The 23124-nt window shown below is 42.9% G+C and overlaps 1 protein-coding gene and 1 pseudogene across 4 annotated transcripts in view; both read right to left on the bottom strand.

Moving 5' to 3' along the window:
* Positions 1–23124, bottom strand: part of LOC308431438 (protein FAM98B-like) — a 292458-nt pseudogene that overhangs the window by 98614 nt on the left and 170720 nt on the right. The gene's annotated exons all lie outside the window — the stretch shown is intronic.
* The window catches only part of SQOR (sulfide quinone oxidoreductase), a 40050-nt gene that overhangs the window by 8228 nt on the left and 8698 nt on the right, over positions 1–23124 (bottom strand). For 2 of the 3 annotated variants that reach the window (XM_080931103.1, XM_080931105.1), the window contains exons 2-6: positions 12206–12456; positions 9929–10099; positions 5528–5581; positions 2654–2848; positions 1392–1601 (exon numbers count right to left, since the gene is read on the bottom strand). In XM_080931103.1, coding sequence (XP_080787229.1) covers positions 1392–1601; positions 2654–2848; positions 5528–5581; positions 9929–10099; positions 12206–12439 — 864 coding nt within the window. In that variant the 5' untranslated portion in view covers positions 12440–12456. Of the gene's footprint in view, positions 1–1391; positions 1602–2653; positions 2849–5527; positions 5582–9928; positions 10100–12205; positions 12457–20456; positions 20557–23124 lie in introns of those variants that run through there. The other variant, XM_080931104.1, reaches the window with a different exon arrangement.

Raw genomic sequence — 23124 nt, 5'->3', positions numbered from 1 at the left:
CAAAGGAAGGCTATCTTGTTCCAAAATGGCAGAGTCACAGACGATAAAGGAAAGCTGTGAAAATTCACCTGATTGAAGAAGACTAAAAAGACATCACACCAACTGTACTAGACATGGAAGAATGCTGCAGAAGTATTAGCTCAACAAAATTGCATACATGTAGTAGATAAAAATATCATATATGTGCCAAATTTACCAGGCACATAATAACTTATAGCAATTTAACTATTGTGGTTACATAGGAAAGCATCCATATCTTAGGAAGCTTATCTAGAAAAATTATCTAGAGATAAGGAAAAAATGCTTGATGACTATCACCTGCATCTAGAGAAATTAACAGAAATCGAGATTGAGGGGAAATTAAATAATAAAGCTAAAGCAACTGCTGTGAGATTCTGTACATGAATCTAGCTAAAGGCACGCACAATTTTATTTCTGCTATTTTTGTTTTTATAACTTTTCTAAGTTTGAGGATATTTTCAAATAAAAAGACTTTTAAAGAATGCCCCTGAGCCTTCAGTAACATTTTAATGATATTTAATATATTCTGTTTAAGTACCAAAAAGTGGGTGCAGTGAGTTTTAGAAAGAGCTTAAGATGGAAAGGTTCTTATTTAAATTGCTGATGTTTAGAAGATTAATCTTCAGTTCATTCAAAATTCCTTTTTATGTAACCCATCTTCGATAAATAAAGTACAGTGTGGGAAGACCATGCTTTCTCCATGCTGATAACTCCTACCAAAATAATGTGAACAAATATTCTCCAATACCATTGCATCTTGTGCTTAATCTTCTTAATTTTTCCATAAACATGGCACCCCCACTCTGTGGGGAAAAGACACAGTTGCCCAAGATGCAGCGCCCACAACACAGGCTCAAATCTTTCCAAGGAAGGTGGTGGCTCTGCCAAGTTCCTTGAGAAGGAATGTAAGGGTGGGGTGTTTGCACAGGTGAAAGGTGTGTAAAGACAACTTCTTCCACAGATGAAAAGCAAACATTCCAGTCTGTCGTGAGCACCCCACAGCTCCCTTCCAGTTCACAAGCAGGGCTGTGTCTTCCACACCAAAGGTTCAGACATTCACACGGCATTTGAAGAAGCACTCCCTAAGCTCTCCAGAAAATAAAATGAAGTAGTTTGGGTGTCAGGAAAACAGGAGTTAAAGAATTAAGACCAAAAAGAAAAAGAAAAGAAAAAGCATGTGAAGAAGCTGCAGATCAGCCCTCCTCTCTCCCTGCTGACACAGTCTCTCCCATCTCGCTCTCTCCCGTTCCCTTTCCTGCTCTATCAACAGCAGCCTTGATGGTCCAGGGGGAGGTGCTCCCATGTCTCCCGCATCTTCTGCTCAGAGCCCTAAATAAGGCTCCAGGCAGTCAGCTTGACCTGCCACTCACGTGAATCACGCGTGTCTCCCCAGGCTTGTCCAGGTTCTCAAAAACAGCCTCCTGTTTGTCAGCTCGAACCTCAATAAGGTTGTGCTTATAGTTGACAGAGACGTTCCTCTCCCGAATGATCTCCTGCAAAGCATCTGCGTACTTCTTAACTCCAAAAATTGTTCCAAGAGCTGTGTTGAAGATGATATTAGCCTTGGATCGCTTTCCAGTCTAAGAAAGAGGAGAGAGGAAAATGCCGGACAATTACTCCAGCCACCATTTTGTTTCTCGTTTCTTTTTTTCATCCAGACCAGAACTAAAACACCTCGCAGGACCCACTACAATTCACAGAGCTCAGGGGAGCGCAAGTCTAGCACCAGGTTCCAAGAACACAGCCCACAAACCTCAGGTCATCCTCCCTGCCTTCCTCCCTTCCTGTCCTTTGGTAGAAGCACAAGTCGCTTTGGGTCCTGTCATGGCTCCAGCCAAACCGTTCCACAGTGAACAGAATATCATGTCTCAGTAAAGGGAAGAGAGGGCAGAAACAGCCCCAGTACCTGATATATGTTCCTGCCAACCATCTGTTCTCACACAGAATGTGTTTGGGCAAATGTCCCCTGGCCCTCATTACAAAAAATTCAAAACTCTTTACAGAAGCTCTGAAACTCCATGTAAACATTTTTTTTTTACCTTTAAAATTGGCATTTTGCTTATTTGCAAATACATGTATTAAGAGCCAAAAAATACTCATAACCTTGATCCTGAGTGAAAGCAACAGTCACTATATACATATATACATATATATGTGTATATCTATATATACATACATACACATATGTGTGTGCATATACATATATATGTGTGTAATTTATATGTGTAATTTATATGTGTATATGTGTAATTTATAATTAATTGCCTAACTACAAATATTAAAGTATTTAAATAGTCAGTAACATAGTTTGCTAATGGCCTTAGGCACAGTTTTCAAGACTTTCAGAGGACCATTTAATAGCATGGGATACTTTGTTTGTATATATAGTATGATTGCCACCATATTGTCAGATTCTTAAGTCTATAGAAAAACCTCTTCTAACTTGTGAGAACGGCTTCATGAAATAATGTGCACGGTGCGTGGTCTCTGCTTCCAGCTATGTAACTGTTCAAATGGAACGAAGCTTTGAGAAATAAAGAGGCCACAGGGCAGAGATAAAAAGTGGACTTGTGGCAGGTGCTCGATGGGTGGCACCTGCCCTTGTCCACTCTGTTCTGAAGAGGAGCCACACCTTCCTAAAGTAGGCCTCCGATAGGTACATGATCTTCTGGGGGGCACCAGCACACTTCACTGGAGTGTTTGGGAAGGTGAAAAGGGCATTGCCTTCCTTGAAGTCCTGCAGGGCCTTCCATGTCTTCTCCACTGTCTTCACTGAGTAATTGGACCCTATTTTGGGATAAGCAAAACCTTCTGGTAGTCCTTTAATCTGCAACCAAACACAAAGAAATCTGATTTTTAAAAAGATAGGTAAAAAGTGTGAGACAGATGGCGTATGTGCATACATCCAGAAGTGGAGAACAAGCCATAAGAGGAAGTCAGGAACTGTAAGAGAGAGAAAGGAAGGAAAGGGAAGTCATTAAGTCTGACAGACATGAAATCCTAAGGGAGAAATATTTAAGGGAAGAAAGAGGTCTACTGAAACAGGTCAGAATATCAAAAAACATAAGAAGATCTCCTTATGAAAACCATTATGGTGCATGTCAATTCACAAAATTAAAAAGAAATAAATACATTTCTTTTGGGTATATGTATAAATTTACCATTTATCAGAGATTAAATTAAATTTACACATTTTTTTAAAAAAAACAAAACTATGCCAATGCTTTTTGGGGCCCTTGGTCTTTTCCATCTCCATAACCCTTCAGACATGAGAGTAGCATCAGCTCATGCACAGAACAAATAGGTGAATGAGAGGTTCAGACCACAGCAGTGATCCCCGAAGTCACCTGTCAAGCTGGAGAATGGGCTCAGCCCTGGAGAACCCATCCCCAACCCCAACCTCCCTGGACAAGAGGCTACAGTTGGGATATAGCTCTTCCCATCTCCACAGTGAGGACAGGATGCCAACCAGAACTGCCTTCAGGAGAACCACTTGCCTTTCTGAGGAGAGACAGGAAGGACCGAGAGCCATTCATCCACGATGTCAATAAGACAGAAATTACCCTCTTGGGTTGTGAAGATCAAACTCTTGGTGAGATAGTAAAGTAGGTAATGAAGGCATGGGCTTTGGACTATTTAAGATGTGGTATCTCCCACCTTTCCTACTTAACAGTGTTGTAACTGAGTAAGTTACCATGGTCTTAAAAGCCACTGTTAAGAGAAAGGGTGCCGTGACCTGGCAGCCAAATTCCTTCCTGGAAGTTCTCTGTGGTGGTGAGGTGTGTTTTATCCTCCCTCGTCTATCAGGGTTGCTTTCAGGAAACTCTGGGGCAGAGAGGAGACGACACGTGAGCATCAGGGAAGAGAAGAAATGGAATTGTCCTTTGATAGTACAGGGGGAGGCCGTGTGCTGGGGGCTGAGGACTGTCCTGTCTGTTGCTCGAGACAGGGCAGTAATCGGGACACCATGCTGAAGATGGGGCTGGCACGAGAAAAAGCAGGGACAGCTGGTCTGTGTCAAGCATGAAAGCCCCATACAGGGAACAGAGTGGAGATTCAGCCTGACAAAAGCCATCACATTCCTGCCTAGGGCTCCGAAGACGATTGCCTTTTTTTTTTTTTTTTTTTGCTCTATACTCACTTAGGAAGTTTTCTAGAATTTTAGAAATTTCAACCAGCAGTGTGCTAGCCACACTTAAGTTATATTCTCTTGGCCTCACTTTCTTCACCTATTAGATGGAGGCAAAATACTTTCCTTGCCGGAAGCTGTAAAGGATCAGTTCTCTGGGTCTATTTTTTTTTTTCTCATCAGTATATTTATGCATACTTCCATACTGTTATTTTAGACTTAAATACGATCAGAGAAATGCAAGAAACGTAGAGGTCACTTACAGCTGCCTCACATACATGGCTGACTAGGAATATAGACGCGCAGCTGAGGGTAAATTTGGAGCATTCCAGAGCAAGAAAGCAGATGAGTATTAGCACAGACATAATTAGAGCTCACTGTTAATATCTAGTGATGATCCTGTAGTAATGGCTGTCTCTAAACCCTGAGAGTGGGGATAAAGCAGCTCTATATTGGGATTATTGTATAGTTAAAAACACCATATATCAGAGTCAGTTTCCTATATGTGTCAAGTATCCAAAATGTAATCATTGCTGCTATTTGAAATAACAATAATATATTTGTAAATTTAAAAAAAAACTGTTGTTTCTTAGCTCACTACAAGGGGGCGCTATCCTGACTTTTTCCTCCCTCCTTACCAGACACAGAAGCCTCAGAGAACCTTCATATAACATATCCCAACACATCTCCACTACCTTCCCCACACCCTGGGCATGTTGTGATTCTTCACATTAACACAAAAACAAAACAAATAATCACAAAAACAAATGAATTACTCCAGAGTGATTTGGGAAAATCAACTTGAATCTCACAGTTCTCAGGGAACTTGTAGCTCCGTTGCCTGATAAAAACACATCTAAGAAACTTTTCAGTGTCATTTATACGGTTTTGGTCACTTCAGACCAAAGACACTCAAGTCTCTATACAGTAAAACCTAAACATGCTTCTAGAGTCTGGTGAACTAATGGCTATGCTCTGCTGTTGTGGTGGACTTAAGAATTCACAAGCTACAACTGATTTGCAAAGGAAAGCCAATTATTTTATGTGGCCAGCTCAGCCCTACATAACAAGGTCAGTTTCCTCTGAGTTCAGAAAAAGCTTGTTCCTGCCAGAAACACAATTAGGGCGTGGACATACTGAACTGTACTTAAACTTTAAAGCTAAAACACAGTTATCATTGACAGAAATGTTAGAGGAGACTTTTTTGCATCATAAAGAAAAGACTCTGAGAAATAAGCTAGACTGGGGAGGTGCGTGGGTGTCTTAGAACCATTTCCCTATTGTTTCCCAAGTGCAAATGAATGTAAGGAAAGAATACTGTATCTTCATTTTGTCTTAGCTTAAAGGGTATAACACAGCAACAACTGAAGACTATACCTTCTCATAGTCCAGCTGGATTCCAAGAGCGATGATAAGGTATCTGTAGGAGATCTACAACACAAACCAAAAATATACAGTGTTAAACCAATGCTCAAAAAAGCAGCACCAAGCCTCCATCTGTCAGTTCGAGCCTCTCCGGGTAGATGGTGGTGGGCAGGGTGGGCAGGGGTGGGTACTCCCTACAGTGACCACCTTTCTTCCCTTTCTGTTGCCTCACAGCTCACTGTTTCAAACATCTTAGGTCTTGGAGCCTACTAGGAATAACTTCATAATCTCAAAAGGTAGCCAATCATCTTTAGAATATGATCGCTTTTATGATATATCATCTAATGAACATGATCTATATTACGAACTGAACCAATATTGCAATTGGGAAACTTCCTTCAAAGGTCACTGGAAACTATGTCATACAATTGTTTATGTTTAGTGATTCAAATAGAGATTGTAATTCTTCATGCTGAAGACAATGTTGTCCATAAATACGGTAATGAACATGCATGTTTAGGATCAAGGGGAAGATATAGTGGGAGAAACCGTAAGAGCAAAGTGTAAGAACATCCCTTTAAAACGCTAAACAAAAAAAGCAACTAGATAAGACCCAGGAGCCCCGCAAGAAAGTATGGATGGGAATCCCCCTGATTTCAGATTAAAGTAAAAAGGACAGGCATCAAGCTGAGCAAACTCCAGCTCAGCACAGACGACTCCAGGACATAAGAGTGTTCTGCTCTATCCAGGAGAGGTGTTGAGGAACACCCACTTCACCATAAAAGAGACTGGACTCCAGCGTGTCCGGGCTTCCCTGTGCCTCTTGGTTTTACCAGAGCTCCCTAAGCACAGTGCCCCTGATGCTTTCTGACAGTGAGCGTGTTATACAGAGGCTCTCACTTCACAGAGCACTCCTGGAGGATGAAGGTTGTGTCTTCCTGCAGTCCTGGGACCTACAGAGGAACTCAGCAATGCTGGTTGTATGAATAAATGGATGAAGGAATAATATTAGTTGCATTTTTTAAAGTTTAGCAAGATTAATTGGGGGGGACACACAAATCTGTACAGTCGGCCCACCCAGTCAACAGCTTGGCATCCTTGGTTCTACAGGAAAACCAGCCATTGAAGGGCATGGGGAACGACAGGAGCCTGGGAGTCTGCCCTACCTGGGATGCCATTTGAGTTGTTGATGCTATTATGAACAAAATACCCAGGAAGAAAGCATGGGGACACAACAGAAAGGCCTAGAAGCAGCTGGGCTGTTTTGTCCCACAGTCAGGTGCTGTGTTTGCTTTTTTCAGCGATGTCAGCACAAAGGCCAATTCATACTGAGTTCAAGGCCAATTCACATGACCCCCTGCTAAGTCAGGCTGCCCTGTCCTGGAAGAGTATAAAGCTGTTCTAAATCTTATCTAAAAGCAGAAAGGCACATGAAATAAATATATGTTTCTGTAAGAAATTAAAGGCTTAGGTATTGTTCCTGATAGCTCAAAACTTCCTTTGTTTTCTTGTATCTCCAGGAGACCAGATTAAGTTGCATATTATTACTCTGTTCCTAAGGCTGAGATCATAGCTTGTTTATCTGGAAGCCATTTGCTCATGGAGCTATTTGCTCATGCGTCAGCAGTCGTCTCCCTGATAATCCTGCCTCATTGAGTGGACCTCTTGGAGATCCAGGGATTGCTCAGTGTCTGTAATGGGGTTCATTATCTTGAGGAGTATAAACGTTTTTTACATCTCTGAAGAATAAGAGCCCTAGTAGGTGTTCTAACCATGCATCATTTGTGACTTCTAAGGCTCAGAAACTTGGGGAAATTGTAGAATGTTGTTCTGAGGTTAGGGAAGAAGTTGGTAAATCTGGTAGGGTTCTTCTAGGACCTCACTACACAGGCTGGTAGCATCAGAAATCAGTACATAACATCTCTCAGGAGATATTTTGTTGGTTTTAATTCATCCTCCCACCTCTGTCTGAGTCTTTTGGAGTTATGATTCTTCTCATAACTTAGCAATCTTCATTACAGATGGGAACCTTTAAGTTCAAGTTTTAATGTTGTAGCATGTCCCTAGAAAGCCTTCTTCAGACTGCATAAATGAATCGGTGTTCTTTAGCAAACATGATTCAATTTATCAAATCCTTCTCTTCTTAGTTTCCTGATCCCTTCCACAGGCAACAGATTAAAAAGTGCACTTGTGGGCACTGCTATGACCTAGACTGTACCCCAAATCCCCTGCCTGTGGAGGGCTTCTAGAGCACAAGCCTTATTTCTTCTCTGAACTTTAACGTTTTCTAATGTACCCCTCCTATTCTAGCCCCACTGGCGTTTTTCCTCCAGTGACTCTGCTTCCTCCCAACTGCCTCCAAGGCATTCTGTGTGTAGCTCCAACCTCTAACCCTAACTAATGCCTACTCACCCTTTAACTAAGAAAGGATTCCTTTAGGCAAGCCTTCCTTGACCTAACAAATCCAATTGGTTCTTGTGCTGTGGCTTAGGAATTTCTTGTGTTATTATCTGAAAGCCTTATCTTTCCCATCAGACTGGGTTCGTGGAGGAGAAAAACTCTCATTGTAAGTTCAGTCTTCAGTCTAGCATCTAGGACATAGAAGGTGTGCAGTAAATACTTGTAAGGAAGCCACGTCTCGGTTTCCTCATTTGTGAAATGGGAACGGTACCTACCTTGGTGAGCTGCTTTGAGCACTCAATGAGAAACCTGTGAAGCGCTTAGAGCAGTGTTTTGCACAGGTGCAAGCTCAGGAAGTATTGTTACTGTTTTCTAAAGAACAGTTAAACTGGGAAATATGAACTGTGTGTTCAGTATGAGCCAGCCCAGCTTAGTCACTGGCTGAGGGCAGGTTTGTCATCTTTGAACCTTTCGTTGACACCCTTCTATTTCTAAATTACTATGTGACAGTTATTTAGTTGGTTGAGTCTAGAGTTTTGCAAGGGTTTGGCTGCTGATTTACTAGATTCCTAGCATCAGGATGCCTCTCCCTGTCCCCACCCCCACCTTGTGTATACAATGAGAATACTTGTCCATATTAGGCATTCTGGCAAGTTCTCTGTTCTCTGGAATTGCTCAAAAGTCATGCCTACAAGCTTTGCTGTTCCTTCAGGTTTGGGTCAGCAGACTTGGAAGTTCATTCAAAAGACTTGAACTTTTGTTTATTATTTTGTTGTTGTTGTTGTGTTCTTTCTAGCTGTCCTGTATTCTCTCTTAATGACCTCCCTCTCATAAGCTTGTCGGCTCCCAGTTCTTAAAAATAGTCAATATCACACTTTGATAAAACTGCAAAGGTATGTGTAGAGCCACATATCTTTCCATTACCGTACGCCCGTGTTTTCTCTTTGGGACATCACAGATCCCAGGCCTTCTATCACTTCCCATGCCTGTCAGTATTTGGCTTCCCTACAGAACCAAGACAGCCAAGGTATCGACTCTCTGGATGGCACAGAGTACAGATCAGGAAGGATTTTATCATCTGTCTACTTAGATAAAACTCTTATTTTTCACAAGCAACTGAAAGTGTTTGTAGATTCACTCATCCAGCAAGCATTGCCGAGGTCCTTCCTAGTCCTAAGACTGACTGCAAGGAGAAATTGGAACTCTAGGGGTGACCTGAGACATGAGGGAAGGTATGGCTTCTATACAACATGCTCACCGCCATAAAGTGCCATGAGCTCTGTGCTAAGGGAGCTCTAGGAGGGACCTGTGGCAAGAGTGAGTTCCCCGAAGAACTGACTGGCAGCTATGGCTTCTGGGCTCAGCAGCAGATAGAAAACAGGAAACTTCAGCTTGATACTGAGCTTATGGTCCCACCATTGTACTTTCAACTGTTCCATCAACTATGGAGGGAACAGTTATTGAAAACCCTGCGTGTCTGGTGTAGAAGATAACCTCGAACTGTTGCTAAGCACTTCTGAACCTCACCTCTGGCAGCATCATTTTCCCCTTAATGCTAAGACAAACCTTAGTCACGTGACCCCCCTAACTGTCTGGAAGAACATCTGGATTGTGACTGAGGTAGATATTTCCCAATACTCACCTCCTATGGAAAGCCAGATGTCAGACAGAAATGCTAGCTTACTTCAAAGAAAAGGGAAAATGCAGCTGCTATTTCAATACATAGAAATAACATTCATTCAACAAAAATTTCGTCTCAAGGCACTGTACTAATCAGCGAGGTCCACTGTATTACACAGTGAACATTCAACAAACACTTGCTTTAGTTTATTAATTCAAAACCACCCAATCCTTCTGCCTGTTCCATATACTATGCACTGCCGTGACATGCATAACACAGAGCTGTAAATACAAACATGGGCATCTGTGCCATCTTCTAGGCCAAGGGTGTAAGTTTGGAAATGGCTATGCCACCCCCAGATAACAAGAAAGCCCATCAACCTCGATGGTTACCTCCTTGTCCTTGTCCGTGCGGATACAGTTCTTGTCTGGGTTCAGTTCCACAACTCTATCTTGAATCCACTGCACACCGGATGGAATCACACTCACTGTTGAACGGTTCGATAAGGACAACTCTTTGGCACCAGCACCCACCAGTGTCCAGATTGGCTGGTAGAAATGCCTCTGAGAAACAAAATATCAAGGGAGCCCTATTCAAAGCAGCTTAGTTGAAGTTATTTGAACTAGACTTTCAACCATTCCATCCTGACGCTTAAAGCACAGCATAGAAAAGTCAGCAGATGGTTAACCCCCCCACTCTTGTGTCTTCTAATATATTAACTCCAAAAGATTGTCACCAACCAAGAATAACTCCAAGACCACAAAACAAAAAAAAAAAAAAAAAAAAGATAAGCTGTCTTTAATGACTACTGGGTTAGCCACAATTGTTTATTGCTAAAAACTGACTTGATGTCATTATGTAGTTACAAATATGCAATATAGATAGATATTATATATCCACCTATGTGCATAATTTATGTATATAGATAGGAAAATTAAGTCTAAAAGCAGTGCATAGTTCATTGAAAGAGTGTGAAGATTATGGAAGCTCACTGGCATTTCTAGGGGTTATTAAAACCTCATTATCTTCAAACTATGACCCCACAAAGGACTGCAGATGCTTCTGGTTCATCTGCCCTTCCTCAGAAGTTCTACACCCAAAGCCAATAGGACAAAACACAAATTCTCATAGTCTTCTGCAATGACCTCGCTTCAAGTAGTCTAATTTTTCATTAATTTATTCACTTTACATCCCTGTGGCTGCCCCGATCTACATTAATTATGATTGTTTGTTCTGGGCTCAGAGCAAAGGGTAGTTAAATTTAATGACTTGTGAGAAGCCACTCATTGAGTGGACCAAGAAACCAAAACTCCCCATATTGCCAAAATGTCTCTGGCATATGACTAGCTTGGCTAGCCAGAGCAGCCTAGAACTCAGAAGAATAGTCTGAAATCTCCCTAAGGCCAATAATGGCTGTGATCCTGAAAGAGGAGGGAAGATGTCCCCAGCTTTGAGAGCTCATCAAGTTTGAGTTTGTCTTGAACAGAAAATGGAACAAAAATGCCAGCTTAAGAGTTTCTTCAGTCTACAAACATCAGCTCCAGCTATCAAGTAACCACAGCAGGCATCCAAAGCCTTAACACAACCAGCTCTTTCAAGAAAGGTCCCATGAACGTTCCTTATAGGGTAGGACAGAGAAGATTTCCCAGCCTACAGCATGTCATCCAAAAAGCACCTGATCATGTTTAATCTTGGAAACTCATCAGGGTCTGGCCTGGTGAAGATCTTAAGAAGAGAAATGGTTGTTCCATTCCCAGAAGAGCAATACACATGAGAAAGAAAAGCACTGGGGGTGGGGAGGACCCACTGTGGATCAGCCACTATAAAGCCTCTGCCACTCCATCCAACCAGTTGTACAGGATTCTGCCATGATTTCACATGGGGATCCTCATTCATGCTGAATGCAGACCTTGCAGTGAAGCTGCTCCAGGATTACCTATGCTCCTGCTCAAAGTCCCTCCCCAATGCCCTGTGAGTAACCCTACGAAACCCATTGGTTTCTGCAGTAAAACTTGGGTTTATTGTTGAGACTTTATGAGGGTGGGGCATGCTTTGCTTAACCGTAGTCCACCCCAAGGTGAAAATGCCCACAACACAGAAACACCTAAGAGGGCACCACTCAAAGACGTGGACCCCGAATGGGGATGATGTTGCAAACCTGGGTTGACAAGGATTGCTCCATGGGCAATCTTTACTAGAGCCTAAGAGAGAGGCAGAGCAAACCCTTTGCTCTTTTACACCCAGCCTTCAATGGAAGCTTGACTCTTTAGATAGTTTGGGACTGGTAGCCTCAAAAAACTGTGAGGGAATATGTGTTTGTTCTTTTAAGCCACGTATGTTGTAGTGATTTGTGTGGCATCCCTAATGAGCTAGAAATGCATGACACAAAAAGCTTAGAGCTCTGGTGATGCTCCATTCTCCTCCAGTACTCTTTTTAATTTTTTATTATATTGATATATAATTGATTATATGATCATTTTTAAAGATTTTTTTCATGCAATATATTTTCATCATATTCTTCCCCTCCCTAAACTCCTCCCATATCCTTGCCACCTCCCCTTTTTTTATGCCCATGAAAAGCATTAAACACAGACATAAAAACCTTGTGCCCACACAGCCTAACACATGCACACGCATGCTCTCACACATGCCAAGGGACACTTACTTACCTCACTGGGTTCAACGATGGCCACGTTCTCCGCTCCAACTCTCCTCTTCATGCGAGTGGCCATGGTGATCCCCCCAGATCCCCCACCGAGAACCAGCACCTCATAGTGGTTCTTGGCTGTGCAGCAGGCTCCTGTATGCAACTGGAGAGGTCCAGCCTGCTGAGTGCCCAGCCTAAGGAAACAAGCAAAGAGCCGGGCACGTGGACTGGATACAACAGCGACCAGTGGGGCCATCACCAGGGTAGATCAGGCTGAAAGGAAGCAGATGAGACTGTAAGTGCCAAGGAAAGATCACTCTGCGACCCTAGGGAAGAGAGGCTGGCATCAGATCAGCTCTATTTGGTACCTACTGTCTTTTGCTAAAGTCTAACTTCCTTCTAGAAAGCCAGCTTCCTGAGAGTTATGGGTTGATGGCTGCCTAGTGACTGATCTTTCCCTTCCCTTATTCTTCCCCCTTCCTTCTTCTTCCCCCTTCCCTCTTCTTCCCCCTTTCTCCTTTCCTTTTTCTCCTTCCTTCTTCCCCCTTTCGCCTTCCTTCTTCTCCTTTCCCCCTTTTTCCCTCTTTTCCTCCCTTCCCCCCATTTCCCCTATTCCCCCATTTCTCCTCTGTTTTACCCCTTTCCCCCATTCCTTTTCCCCATCCCCTCTTTCTTTTTCTCCCATTTCTCCCCACTTTTCTCCCCTTTTCCCTCTCTTCTACTCTCTCTTCTCCCCTCTCCTCTCACCCCTCTTCTTTCTCTTCTTCTCCCCTCTTTTTCCCCTTCCTTCCTTCCCCCTTCCTCCTCTTCCCCTTCCTTTCCTTTCCCTTCCTTTCTACCTACCAAGCCATCTGGCACTGTTTAAAGAAGCAGCCCTCCTCTTTTATAGTTTTTGTGTACTATGTGTGCTCATGTAGGGGGCAGAGAACAACTTGTGGAGGTCCATTTTCTCCTTCTACCATGTGGGTCCTAGAGATCAACTCCAGTCATCAGGCTGTGTAGCAAGTGCCTTTACCTGTTGAGCCATCTTGGTAGTCTTTTATGGGTGGTTATGAGTTTTTATGTGGGCACTTGAACTCTGTGCTCTAGAAAAGCAGGAAGAGCACTTAACTGCTTAGCCATCTCTCCAGCCCTCCTCCCCATTTAGAATCTAACTAATGATTTGTCGCTGTCCATCCTCGTTCATCTAGGGCACCGTGTGTTTTCCTCCACCTGCCATCCATTCTCCTGGGCACATCCCAATGTTTCTTTGGCTTTTAAGCTGTTTACAGTGGATAGACAGGTCTGTACCTAGAGACCTATAATGCACCTCACCACAGGGAGCTCCTGTCACCTTGGCAGTCGGGGTCTCAGCTTCCAGGGAAGGTCCCTGCTCTGCTTACCCAAGGAAACACAGTTAAATCCAACTCATTAGCTGTACAAGCAAAGGGCTTCAGTACATTGAGCAATTTCAAGCAGATGATTAATGTAAGCCATAAAGGGGTTCCTGCCTGGCATCATAAAGTCGTACTTAGGTAAAGAATCTGATCATGCTGCTAACCAGTCTTTGATTGCATCAACTTCACAAACAATTCCTCCTTAAGATTCTCCCGGAGATACTCCTTCCTTAGAAAGGGGGGCAGACAGGCTGAGCTGCTCCTCAGTAGAGAGACCATGAGGCTTCTCAAGAGCTGCCCTATGGCCCCATGCATAGCACTGCCTTACATGAAAGACATCACTGACTTGTATGACTTAAGGGTCCATTCAGACTTTGGGTACCACAGTACCCCAGATGTTCCTATCAGTGTTAGCCCTGTGAGTTCAACCAGGGTCTAAGAATTCTCTATTAAAATACAAACACTCCCTGAGGAGTAAGATGCCTAGCTGCTAACATCATTAACTTCTGACTAATATCACTGACTTAATTATACCACACACAGAGAGGGAGGGAAGAGAATCCTCCATGTCCAGGAGTACCTGGAGGAACAGCTTATATACTAAAAGGCCAGAGGCCATGAGAAAGAGAAGGGAAGAAGGGAAGAAAAGGGAAAAGGGGAAGAGAAGGGGAGAGAAGGGCAGAAGGGGAGAAGGGGAGAGGGGGAAAAGGGTAGAGAAGGGGAGAGAAGGGCAGAAGGGGAGAGGAGAGAAGGGGAGAAGGGAAAATCCTGCAGGAGGAAATGATGGAAAATGGCAGATGTCAGTTTTCATCAGTACTACCTCAGCTGCAGAACTTTGGTGAGGTTGAACATACCTCAAACTTTCCAATAAGTCCCAGAAAAAGCAGAACGGGCCTATACATTACTGCCTCTAGTCTAAAAGCACTGCGACTGCTCTATACATCACACCTGCCACCCCTTCCCACTGCACGTCTAAGGAAGAAGCTTCTAATGTGGACGAAGAGGAAAGTGTTACAAAGGTGTCTCTAGCATACTTGTTCATCGCATGCCCAGCCCTCTACCAACACTGTGTGGATCAACATTGATAATCCTAGGACAAATAGCGGACTCCACTCACACTGGGGTAGTCTTGGCCCTTGACCATCTCCACAGACGTTAATTTCTGATCACTTTAGTTTTATATGGAGACAAAGGCTGTTCTGATTATTGAATATCAAGAAAAGCTTGGGCAAAATATGATTATGACAATGGTTCATGAAATCCTCTAAAATCTTAATGTATTCAAAAGATATATCAAATGCTTACAGTTTGAATACAAATGAACATATTACATCATGGCATAATAAATGTATGTGTCATCCCAACAAAGTAAGAGAAATGTATTATAAAAAGAAAAGAGTTAAAATGTTACACGGAGTAAGCACTTACTCTGGGTTTTAGAATAATGAATGATTGTGGGTTTTTTTCTGTTTTTTTTTTTATCTTATCAATATTATACTAACTACCTATTTGAGAATAAAATATTCATTTCAATGATAGCAAGTGCTGTCTTTTCTGTCATCACTGAACTTCTGATTGGGCTATATTATCCTAATGGACAGGTGACAAAACCGAAGCAGATGGCATTTCTGTAACTCTGGGACTTCTACTTCAAGCCACTGTGTCTTCCTGTATCTGTGACCCTCAGGACGAGTACATATCAGCACTGTCGTGGCTCATCAGGAATAGGCAACCTTTTCACATTGTGATACGTGGTTTGTCACCTACAAATGTGTCAGGCCACGTCCATAACTATCCTGGGATGCATGCGGTCTCTGGGGTGCATGTTGCATCCTGTTAGATCCTGAAGGTCCCCAGAGTCCCCAGTATTAAAGCTTGGTCTTCAGTCTATTGGCACCATTGGTGAGTGGTGACAGTTTTAGAAAGTGAGACCTTGTCAGAGGAAGTTAGGTAATAGAAAGCGTGCACCTGAAGAGGACTGTGGGATTCTGATCTCTACATTCCCCACACATACTCTGTCTCTCTGCTGCATAGCAACCATGAGGTGAACATCCTCCATCAAGAAGCGCTGCTCTGCCCCAGCAGAGACCTAATACTGTTAGGCCAAGTGATGACCGGTGGGGACTCCTGGAAGCAGGAGCTGTTAGAGTATCTCAGATTTTCATCACAGGCATGGAACTGGATGATCATGTTAAATGGAGGCGGGGAGAATTATTTCCCACAACTTCCCAGAAGGGGAAAACATTTTCTATTCCTCTCATGGTAATAGATCCATGAAAAGAGTTTTGTTTCATTTCACTTCCTTTCTTTGAGGCAGCCCAGAAGAAGGCAGAGCTAACTTTCTGGTTTTACAGCTTGAGTCATTTGACCTCAGTTCTTTGAAACTTGCACAAGTGTTTCCCTTGCTTGGCCAAGAAAACTGTGTCTGTTTTATTTCAGTGTTTATCAGTAGTCCATTTCTGGGTTCAGTGTATCTAAATACAATGCCTTCCAAGCTAGGGGTTTTTTTCCAACTTCATTAATGAACAGCAGAGTGCCCTATCTGTTAAAGTCACATTCTACCTTAAAATACACAATTTCACAGCCACAAATACATTAGGGTAAATGTCTCTAAAATACTTGAAATCTCCACATCTTTTTTACTCTAGTTACATAACATCAAATTAGAAGAAAAGAAAAAAAAACACAGAACCCTCATCTAACATTGTGAATGAAGAAGGCAAAGCCTGAAATATTGTCAAAGGCTAGGAAGAAGCCAGTGGCTTCCATAAGCATGATATCTAATAGCTCATCTTGGAACTATGTACTAGCATGTATGAATACATGTGTGTGAATGCATATATGTGTACACATGCATGTGTGACTTTATTCCACATCCAAAGCTCCTTCAACCTTAATATTTTCTGACTTTGCAACATTGGGGTGATTCACAGTAGAAACCCTAGACTCAGCTCAGGACCAGAAAATCCAACATGATAGCAATTGCAAGGTTGAGAGTTTGAACCCCACCCTCTGACCCACAAGAAGAAAGGAGCAGTAAAGCCAGAGAGTGGGTTCTAGTGGAAATCCTGAATAAGCTTCCAAGAACTTCCCTGTGGCTATAGACACAGAGACTCTGGGACCCCAGAGAAGACTCAGAAGTTCTGTGTACCCAAAACCTTCAAACCAGGCATTCTGTGTCCTTCCTAATAAACCAGTAAATGCCAGCTAAATGTGTTCCTGAGTTCTCTGAGAAGTTCTAGATAGTTATTAAACCTGCAGGTTTATCACAGAAAGTTCCAAATCTGTATCCACTGAACAAATATGTGTATCATTTGTTGGGAGGAATCTAAAGTGAAGATGGTGTGTGGGGACCAAGGCTGGAACCCCTGATGTTAACATAAATATTTTATCAAATTGTTGAGCTATTCTATTGTGATCAAAGAATGGATTGGTGTTGATGAGCAAAAATAGACATTTGTCATTAGAAGCCACATCAGAAAACACCACTGAGGAACCCACATGGAGTTCTGACATTGGCCTGAACAAAATAAAATGCAGCAACCAGGACATCAGGAAGTGACAGCAACATAATCTTAACTAGAAGACAAAAGAAGGGGGAAAGGAAGGCCAAACCTGGCCCTGAGGTCAGCAGAGAGGAAATGGACAGCCCTGTCAGCAGGTTAGAAGGAAGCATAAATCTAACAAGCTTCTCAATCTCCTCAGAAAACAGCTTGCACCCTGTGCACTTTTTAGTTTACGTGTTAACTATCAATGTTACAGAATGAAGATGTAGCCACTGTATCACTACATTCTTATAACATGAGACACATACTTTAACAAAGCAATAAAGGCTAACTTAACTTCCATTTTCAAGTGGCACATTCAATATAGTTTTCGATTAAACGATACTATGCTTTTAAGCTAGATAAACATCTCTGGGCTGGTCCTAAATCAACTTGAGTTCCTCCTTCAAAAGACGGAACTAGACACATGGACGTGGAACAACCCCTGCTGGCTGAGGCATCAACAGCTGCCTGGACATTCTTACTTCCGTCACTGACTGACAATCTTCTCACAGCTGGCTCTTCCTAAACAAACAGTACAGACTGCCTGTGGCCAAAGGTCCCCAGGCTTATGTCACTTGACATGCCTCTCACTGGGCTGAGAGCAGCCAGAATGCCTGGCTGAGTTCATACAGAGCTGCTGCCCAAGCAAGTGTTATCTACAGCATTCTTGGTGTACGGCCCACCAACTCTTCAAGCTTGGAGTCATCCAAACTGACTCTTCCATAATTCAGAGGGAAGAAATGCCCACTGGCAGAATTTTATTTTTCACAGAAAACAGCTGTATTGTATTCCAAATACTGAAGAAAGATATGTGATGTGAAAGTTTAACCTACTAAGTGCATTTTAAAGAGAATTTAAGCTTTAGATGTTGCAGCAAGGTGAAATAACAATATGAATGTAATCACTTCCCAACCTTTTAGCTAAGATCAAGTGTAGTAACAATATTAATATAACTTTAAAGCATCCCTGATTCTTAGAAATAGTACGGAAATTATTATGGTTAAAATGGCCTGGAATTCCCTTGAAGAAGCTAAGGTAGAGGAGACTTGATGGAGGAGGGGAAAGAAAACAAGGCCCATGGGGTGAGAATGTGAAGTCAACTGAGGGATCTCATGGGTGTTCCTGTGGCCATATGTCTGGTTTTGTATGTGTTTGAGAGCAAACAATGAAAAGCCAAATGGATAAGTAAGTGCAGAAACAGGAAACAGTAGACTAGAGCGAACATGGGCTTTTTTTAGGGATCAAGTGACATCCTGGGTGATTGCGTTCTGGCTGACGTGAGTATGGCCACACCAAAGACCAATGCCTCAGCCCCAAAGAACTGGCAAAGCTTTCGTGAGTGAGACTCAGTGACGGCAAAGCCTTCTTAAAATGTGAGTGAGACTCAGTGACGGCAAAGCCTTCTTCAAATCTGAGTGGGGATGTCGATGGTGTGTGTGCAAAACAAACAAAAACAAAACAAATGCCCGCCAAAGTTTCATTCCTCAGACATTTATAGCCTAAAGACTGTCCCGGCAGAGAACACTCTTGCCTTATGGTTCCACTATACATAATAACCCTGCCTGCTACCTGTGTGCTATACCCCACCTTCACATGTAACTGTGTATATAAGCACAGTAGGCCTCAGTGTGTAGTGGCTTCTCCCTCAGGATGAGCATAGCCCATGGACTCCCAGCTTTGTCTGTCATGTCTTCACTCCCCCATGGCATCTAGTCAGGTTAAGTCCAAAACTGTGCGAGGAGGTGGCAGACTTTTATCACTAAAAGTTAAACTCTCACCGTATTGCAAGTAATTGCAAGAGAATAATGATGTGAGTCCTGGGAACACGACTTAGAACTGTTCATCACAATGTCCACAACGGAGTCAACACTGGGTTTGAGAAAACGCTGAACCAATGGGGAAGGAGGCTCAGAGAGGGCAATACGCTTTGCAAGCAGTAAGGTCAGATCTAGAATGAAGTCACTCCTTCATGAGGAGCAACTCTTTCTGAACGTCCTCTGCTGCAGCAGTGCAGGCAGAGAAACATCCCAGACTGGAACATTTCCAGACCCAGGACTCAGAATGCACCCCCTTCTTCAGGCCCCGGCAGAGAAGAAGAATGCTATATCTCTAAATTCATACACACACACAAGTATACACAAACACATTCACACCACACACACACACACACACACACACACACGAGCACACTCATACACACACATACACACATAAATACAGACCAAACAAACATATAGACACACATACACATATCTGTGCACACATACAAACACAAACACAACACTCATAAACTCACATATACATACACACATATACATACACACACCCTCACAAAGTAGAAAGTTTTTAGTTTTATCTTTTTTTTTCTTGAGACAGGGTCTCTTTTACGTAGCCCTAGCTGGCCTAGAACTCACAAAATAGATCAGGCTGGCCTTGACCTCATAGAAACCCACCCACCTCTGCCTCCAGAATGCTGGGCCTAAAGTCACACACCACCACACCTGGCAAGAGGCAAGCTTTTATACAGGGCAGATTATGTATTTATGGGCTTTGTTGTGGTTTGTATATGCTTGGCCAGGGAGTGGCACCATTAGAAGGCATGGCTCTGTTGGAGTAGGTGTGTCACTGTCAGTGTGGACTTTAAGATCCTCATTCGAGCTGCCTGGAAGCTAATATTCTGCTAGCAGCCTTCAGATGAAGATGGAGAACACTCAGCTCCTCCTGCACCATGCCTGCCTGGATGCTGCCATGTTCCTGCCTTGATGATAATGGACTGAACCTCTGAACCTGTAAGCCAATTAAATGTTGCTCGTTATAAGAATTGCCTTGGTTACGATGTCTGTTCACAGCAGAAAAACCCTAACTAAGACAAGCTTGAAACTGAAATAATTTAGGAATCTTAAACTTAGAATATAAATTTAGACTCAGCATTTAATATTTACATTGAATGTGGAAATAAATTCTAACAAATGCACAAATCCCTGGGGATCCAGCACTCTTTCTTTGGGGATCTCTTTTAGGTGATTTGTCAGAAATACATACATAGAGATCTCCCTGACTAGAAGCCATCTTTCCCTCTCTGGCACCCTGACTTGCCCTGTGCAGGATGGAGGCTCTGAAACAGAGATTTCATTCACTCCTCAGCAAAGCTGTCTCTAAGGACCACAGTCTCCTCTCGTATGCTCTACTCAACGCTTCTCAGAGGTTCCTTGAAGCTGCCCCCTCTTTATACCAGTCTTGACCGTTGCCCTTCCTACCCCCTCCATTAGCATGCAGATATATAACATGTTTTCCTGAACAACCTGAGACTAGGTCACGATCCTTAATATAAAACTATCTCATTACTGACCTAGACACAATCACATGCCAGACACAATGCTGGATGCACAAGCCAGCATTACAACCATTTGCCAGCCAGGAGAATCGAGGCTGAAGGAAAGTCGTTCTATCTTCGAGATCACAGAACCAATTCAGAACCAGACCAACATTCATAGGGAGGAGATTTTCAAAGCTAGGAAAGAAAGAAACCAAAACAAATTGACCTGCATACCCTACCTGGGGGTGCTTCTGGGAAATAGATCATGTGACTGTGTCAGTTGCTTTTACTCTAATCAAGCGCTCTGACCAAGGAAGTGTATCTAGACTTATAATTCCGGGGAACACAAGCCCAACATGGTGGGAGGCATGGCAGCAGGCAGGCAGGTATGGCAGCCAAAGTAGAAAGCTGAGAACTCAGGTCTTCAGCCACAAGCATGAAGCAGAGAGAGCAACCTGGAAGTAGGAAAGGCTGTATACTCAAAGCCCACCCGCATTGATACATCTTCTCTACCAAGACGACACTTCCTAAGCCTCACAATGGCCTATCACCTGTGGACTGAGAGTTCATATATCTGAGTTAATGGGAGACATTCTCATTCTAACCACTACATGGGACCTAACAGGTTCCAAGCTCTTTAGTCAGCAAGCCAAAGACCTAGTCTACCTCTGGCCTATGATAAAGTTCTGATCCAAAGACCCATCCAGGAAGGAGGAAAAGGCCATGTCTTAAATGGGCCTCACAAGTAGAACAATGTTCCACTGTATAACACTCAGATAGCAATTCTGTCCTGTTCAAAGGTGGGTCAGCCTTTTCTTTGGACAAGCCTCTGTCACACAGGGAAGGACAATTTGAGTTGTCTAGTTACCACATTAACTTTTGTTTAATCCATAAATACCTTAACGATCACACTCAGAATACAGTTTGATCAAATGTCTAGGCGCCAAATGGCCCACTAAAGTTGACAAATATAAGCGACTGCCACCAAATGTGATGGCAAAGAAGAAGGCTCAATCAAACACTCTCAAAAAGGAAATGCCACTGTCCTGAGGTTAGCACTGCAGGCGTGCTAAGGACATGCCCAGCATTGCTTCCCGTGGCCGGCCCCATTTTCCCCTGAAGTTCTTTAAGTAACACTTGACAATAGACATGGTTCAAACAAGACAGCAGGCTGCTTCCTGTTCCTGGAGACATTCTGAGTCCTACAGTATTTTATTTTCTGTGCTTATGATAAATTGACATTTGAGACCAAGCTAGTTCCTACAAAGACTATCTCCCTCAGGCCCAGTTAACTCCAGACAGTGAAGGTCTAGCCTGCCCTCATACCTTTGACTTGTAAGCCTATAAGCCACCTTGTCTGCCTGGCGTTTACATTCATATAACCACTCGTATAGTCATTCTATAATATTCACATAATAACTTTTCTGTAATATTCATATAATCACATTGGCGCTAGACACCAGACAACCAGAAGCAGCCTGTGCACTCAGGGTACAGCGTCCCCGCTGCTTAGTCAGCTTTTCTGCCTGCCTCACAATACAGGCTCTTGCTTATGCATTTCCTTCCCATTTCTGCCTTCCAACAAGCCCTAGGCGCTTCTCACAGAACCCAACATGGATGTTGTGCCTCTGGTCTCTTGAGAAATGTGAATGAAAATGTTTTCCTTCTCGGCAGTCCCCTCGAGATTCGTGGTGCTTGATAAAAACAAATTCTGGTTGCGTTTTAATATCCCTACATGAAAATGCATGTGCCAATGGCTCCGCCAGATGAAAGGTTTACACTTTGAACAAAGTCTTGTTAGGTTTCTTCTCCTTATATATGTGCAGAACTGTCAGGTGGCATTTAAAAGTTGATTTAATTACATACTACTGAAGAATGTTGTAAAGACCTGGGTGATCGAGCCAATGTTTTGCAGCTCCATAACATAAGCTACAGTTTGACTTTTTAATGCAATGATTAATGTGGAAGAATATGCACCTGGCATTGCCTTCCCTCGACACACACTAGCATTCACTCTACTGAATGAAACCAGCAGTCCTTCCTCCACTAAGGAAATGCCTCACCTCTCTTTGATCCATTTAACCTCGACAACAAAGTAGCACCAGCCAGGTGTGTTCCTTACAGGGGTTTCAGGGCTGAGCTCTCTGCAAGATGGAAGATGATGGGTGGGGTTGACTTCTTGCCTATCCTAAGACTCATCTTAATCATGCTGTAGCTGAATTTTCAAGTGTGGCAGACCAGAGATATAATCAATATTCTAGCTTACAGGATCCATTCCCTACATAAAAGCATATGTACTACGTAACCTTGGACTTGGTTAAATGTATAAGGTTATCCTGATGACGGAGACTTGTGTGAAATATGCATGGTCTTGCTTACTCCGCTACTCAAGAATGTTGCCAGAGTATCCCTTAAGGTTAGTGAGGATCTGGGCTGAGTGGAAGAATGGTTGCTCATTCTAGCCCTGCCTCATACCCAATTTATCAACTTCAGGTGTTAAAAGAACAATAGAGCTTGGCAGCTGCTGATAATACAGACCAAGAAGAAGGTGGACCCATCCTGGGGAAAGGCTATCTTTTTCTAATGTTAGATTCTTTAATTTTCAAGTATTGGAAAGAAACCCACAAACATCTTAGAAAAAAAAATTGAAGTAAACATTTAGTCATTCTTAGCAAGATGGAAACTTGTTTAACAAACACCA

This window comes from Micromys minutus (assembly GCF_963924665.1).
Source record: "Micromys minutus genome assembly, chromosome: 17".
NCBI classification, from domain to species: Eukaryota; Metazoa; Chordata; class Mammalia; order Rodentia; family Muridae; genus Micromys; species Micromys minutus.
This window is presented reverse-complemented; position numbering and strand designations above follow the sequence as displayed.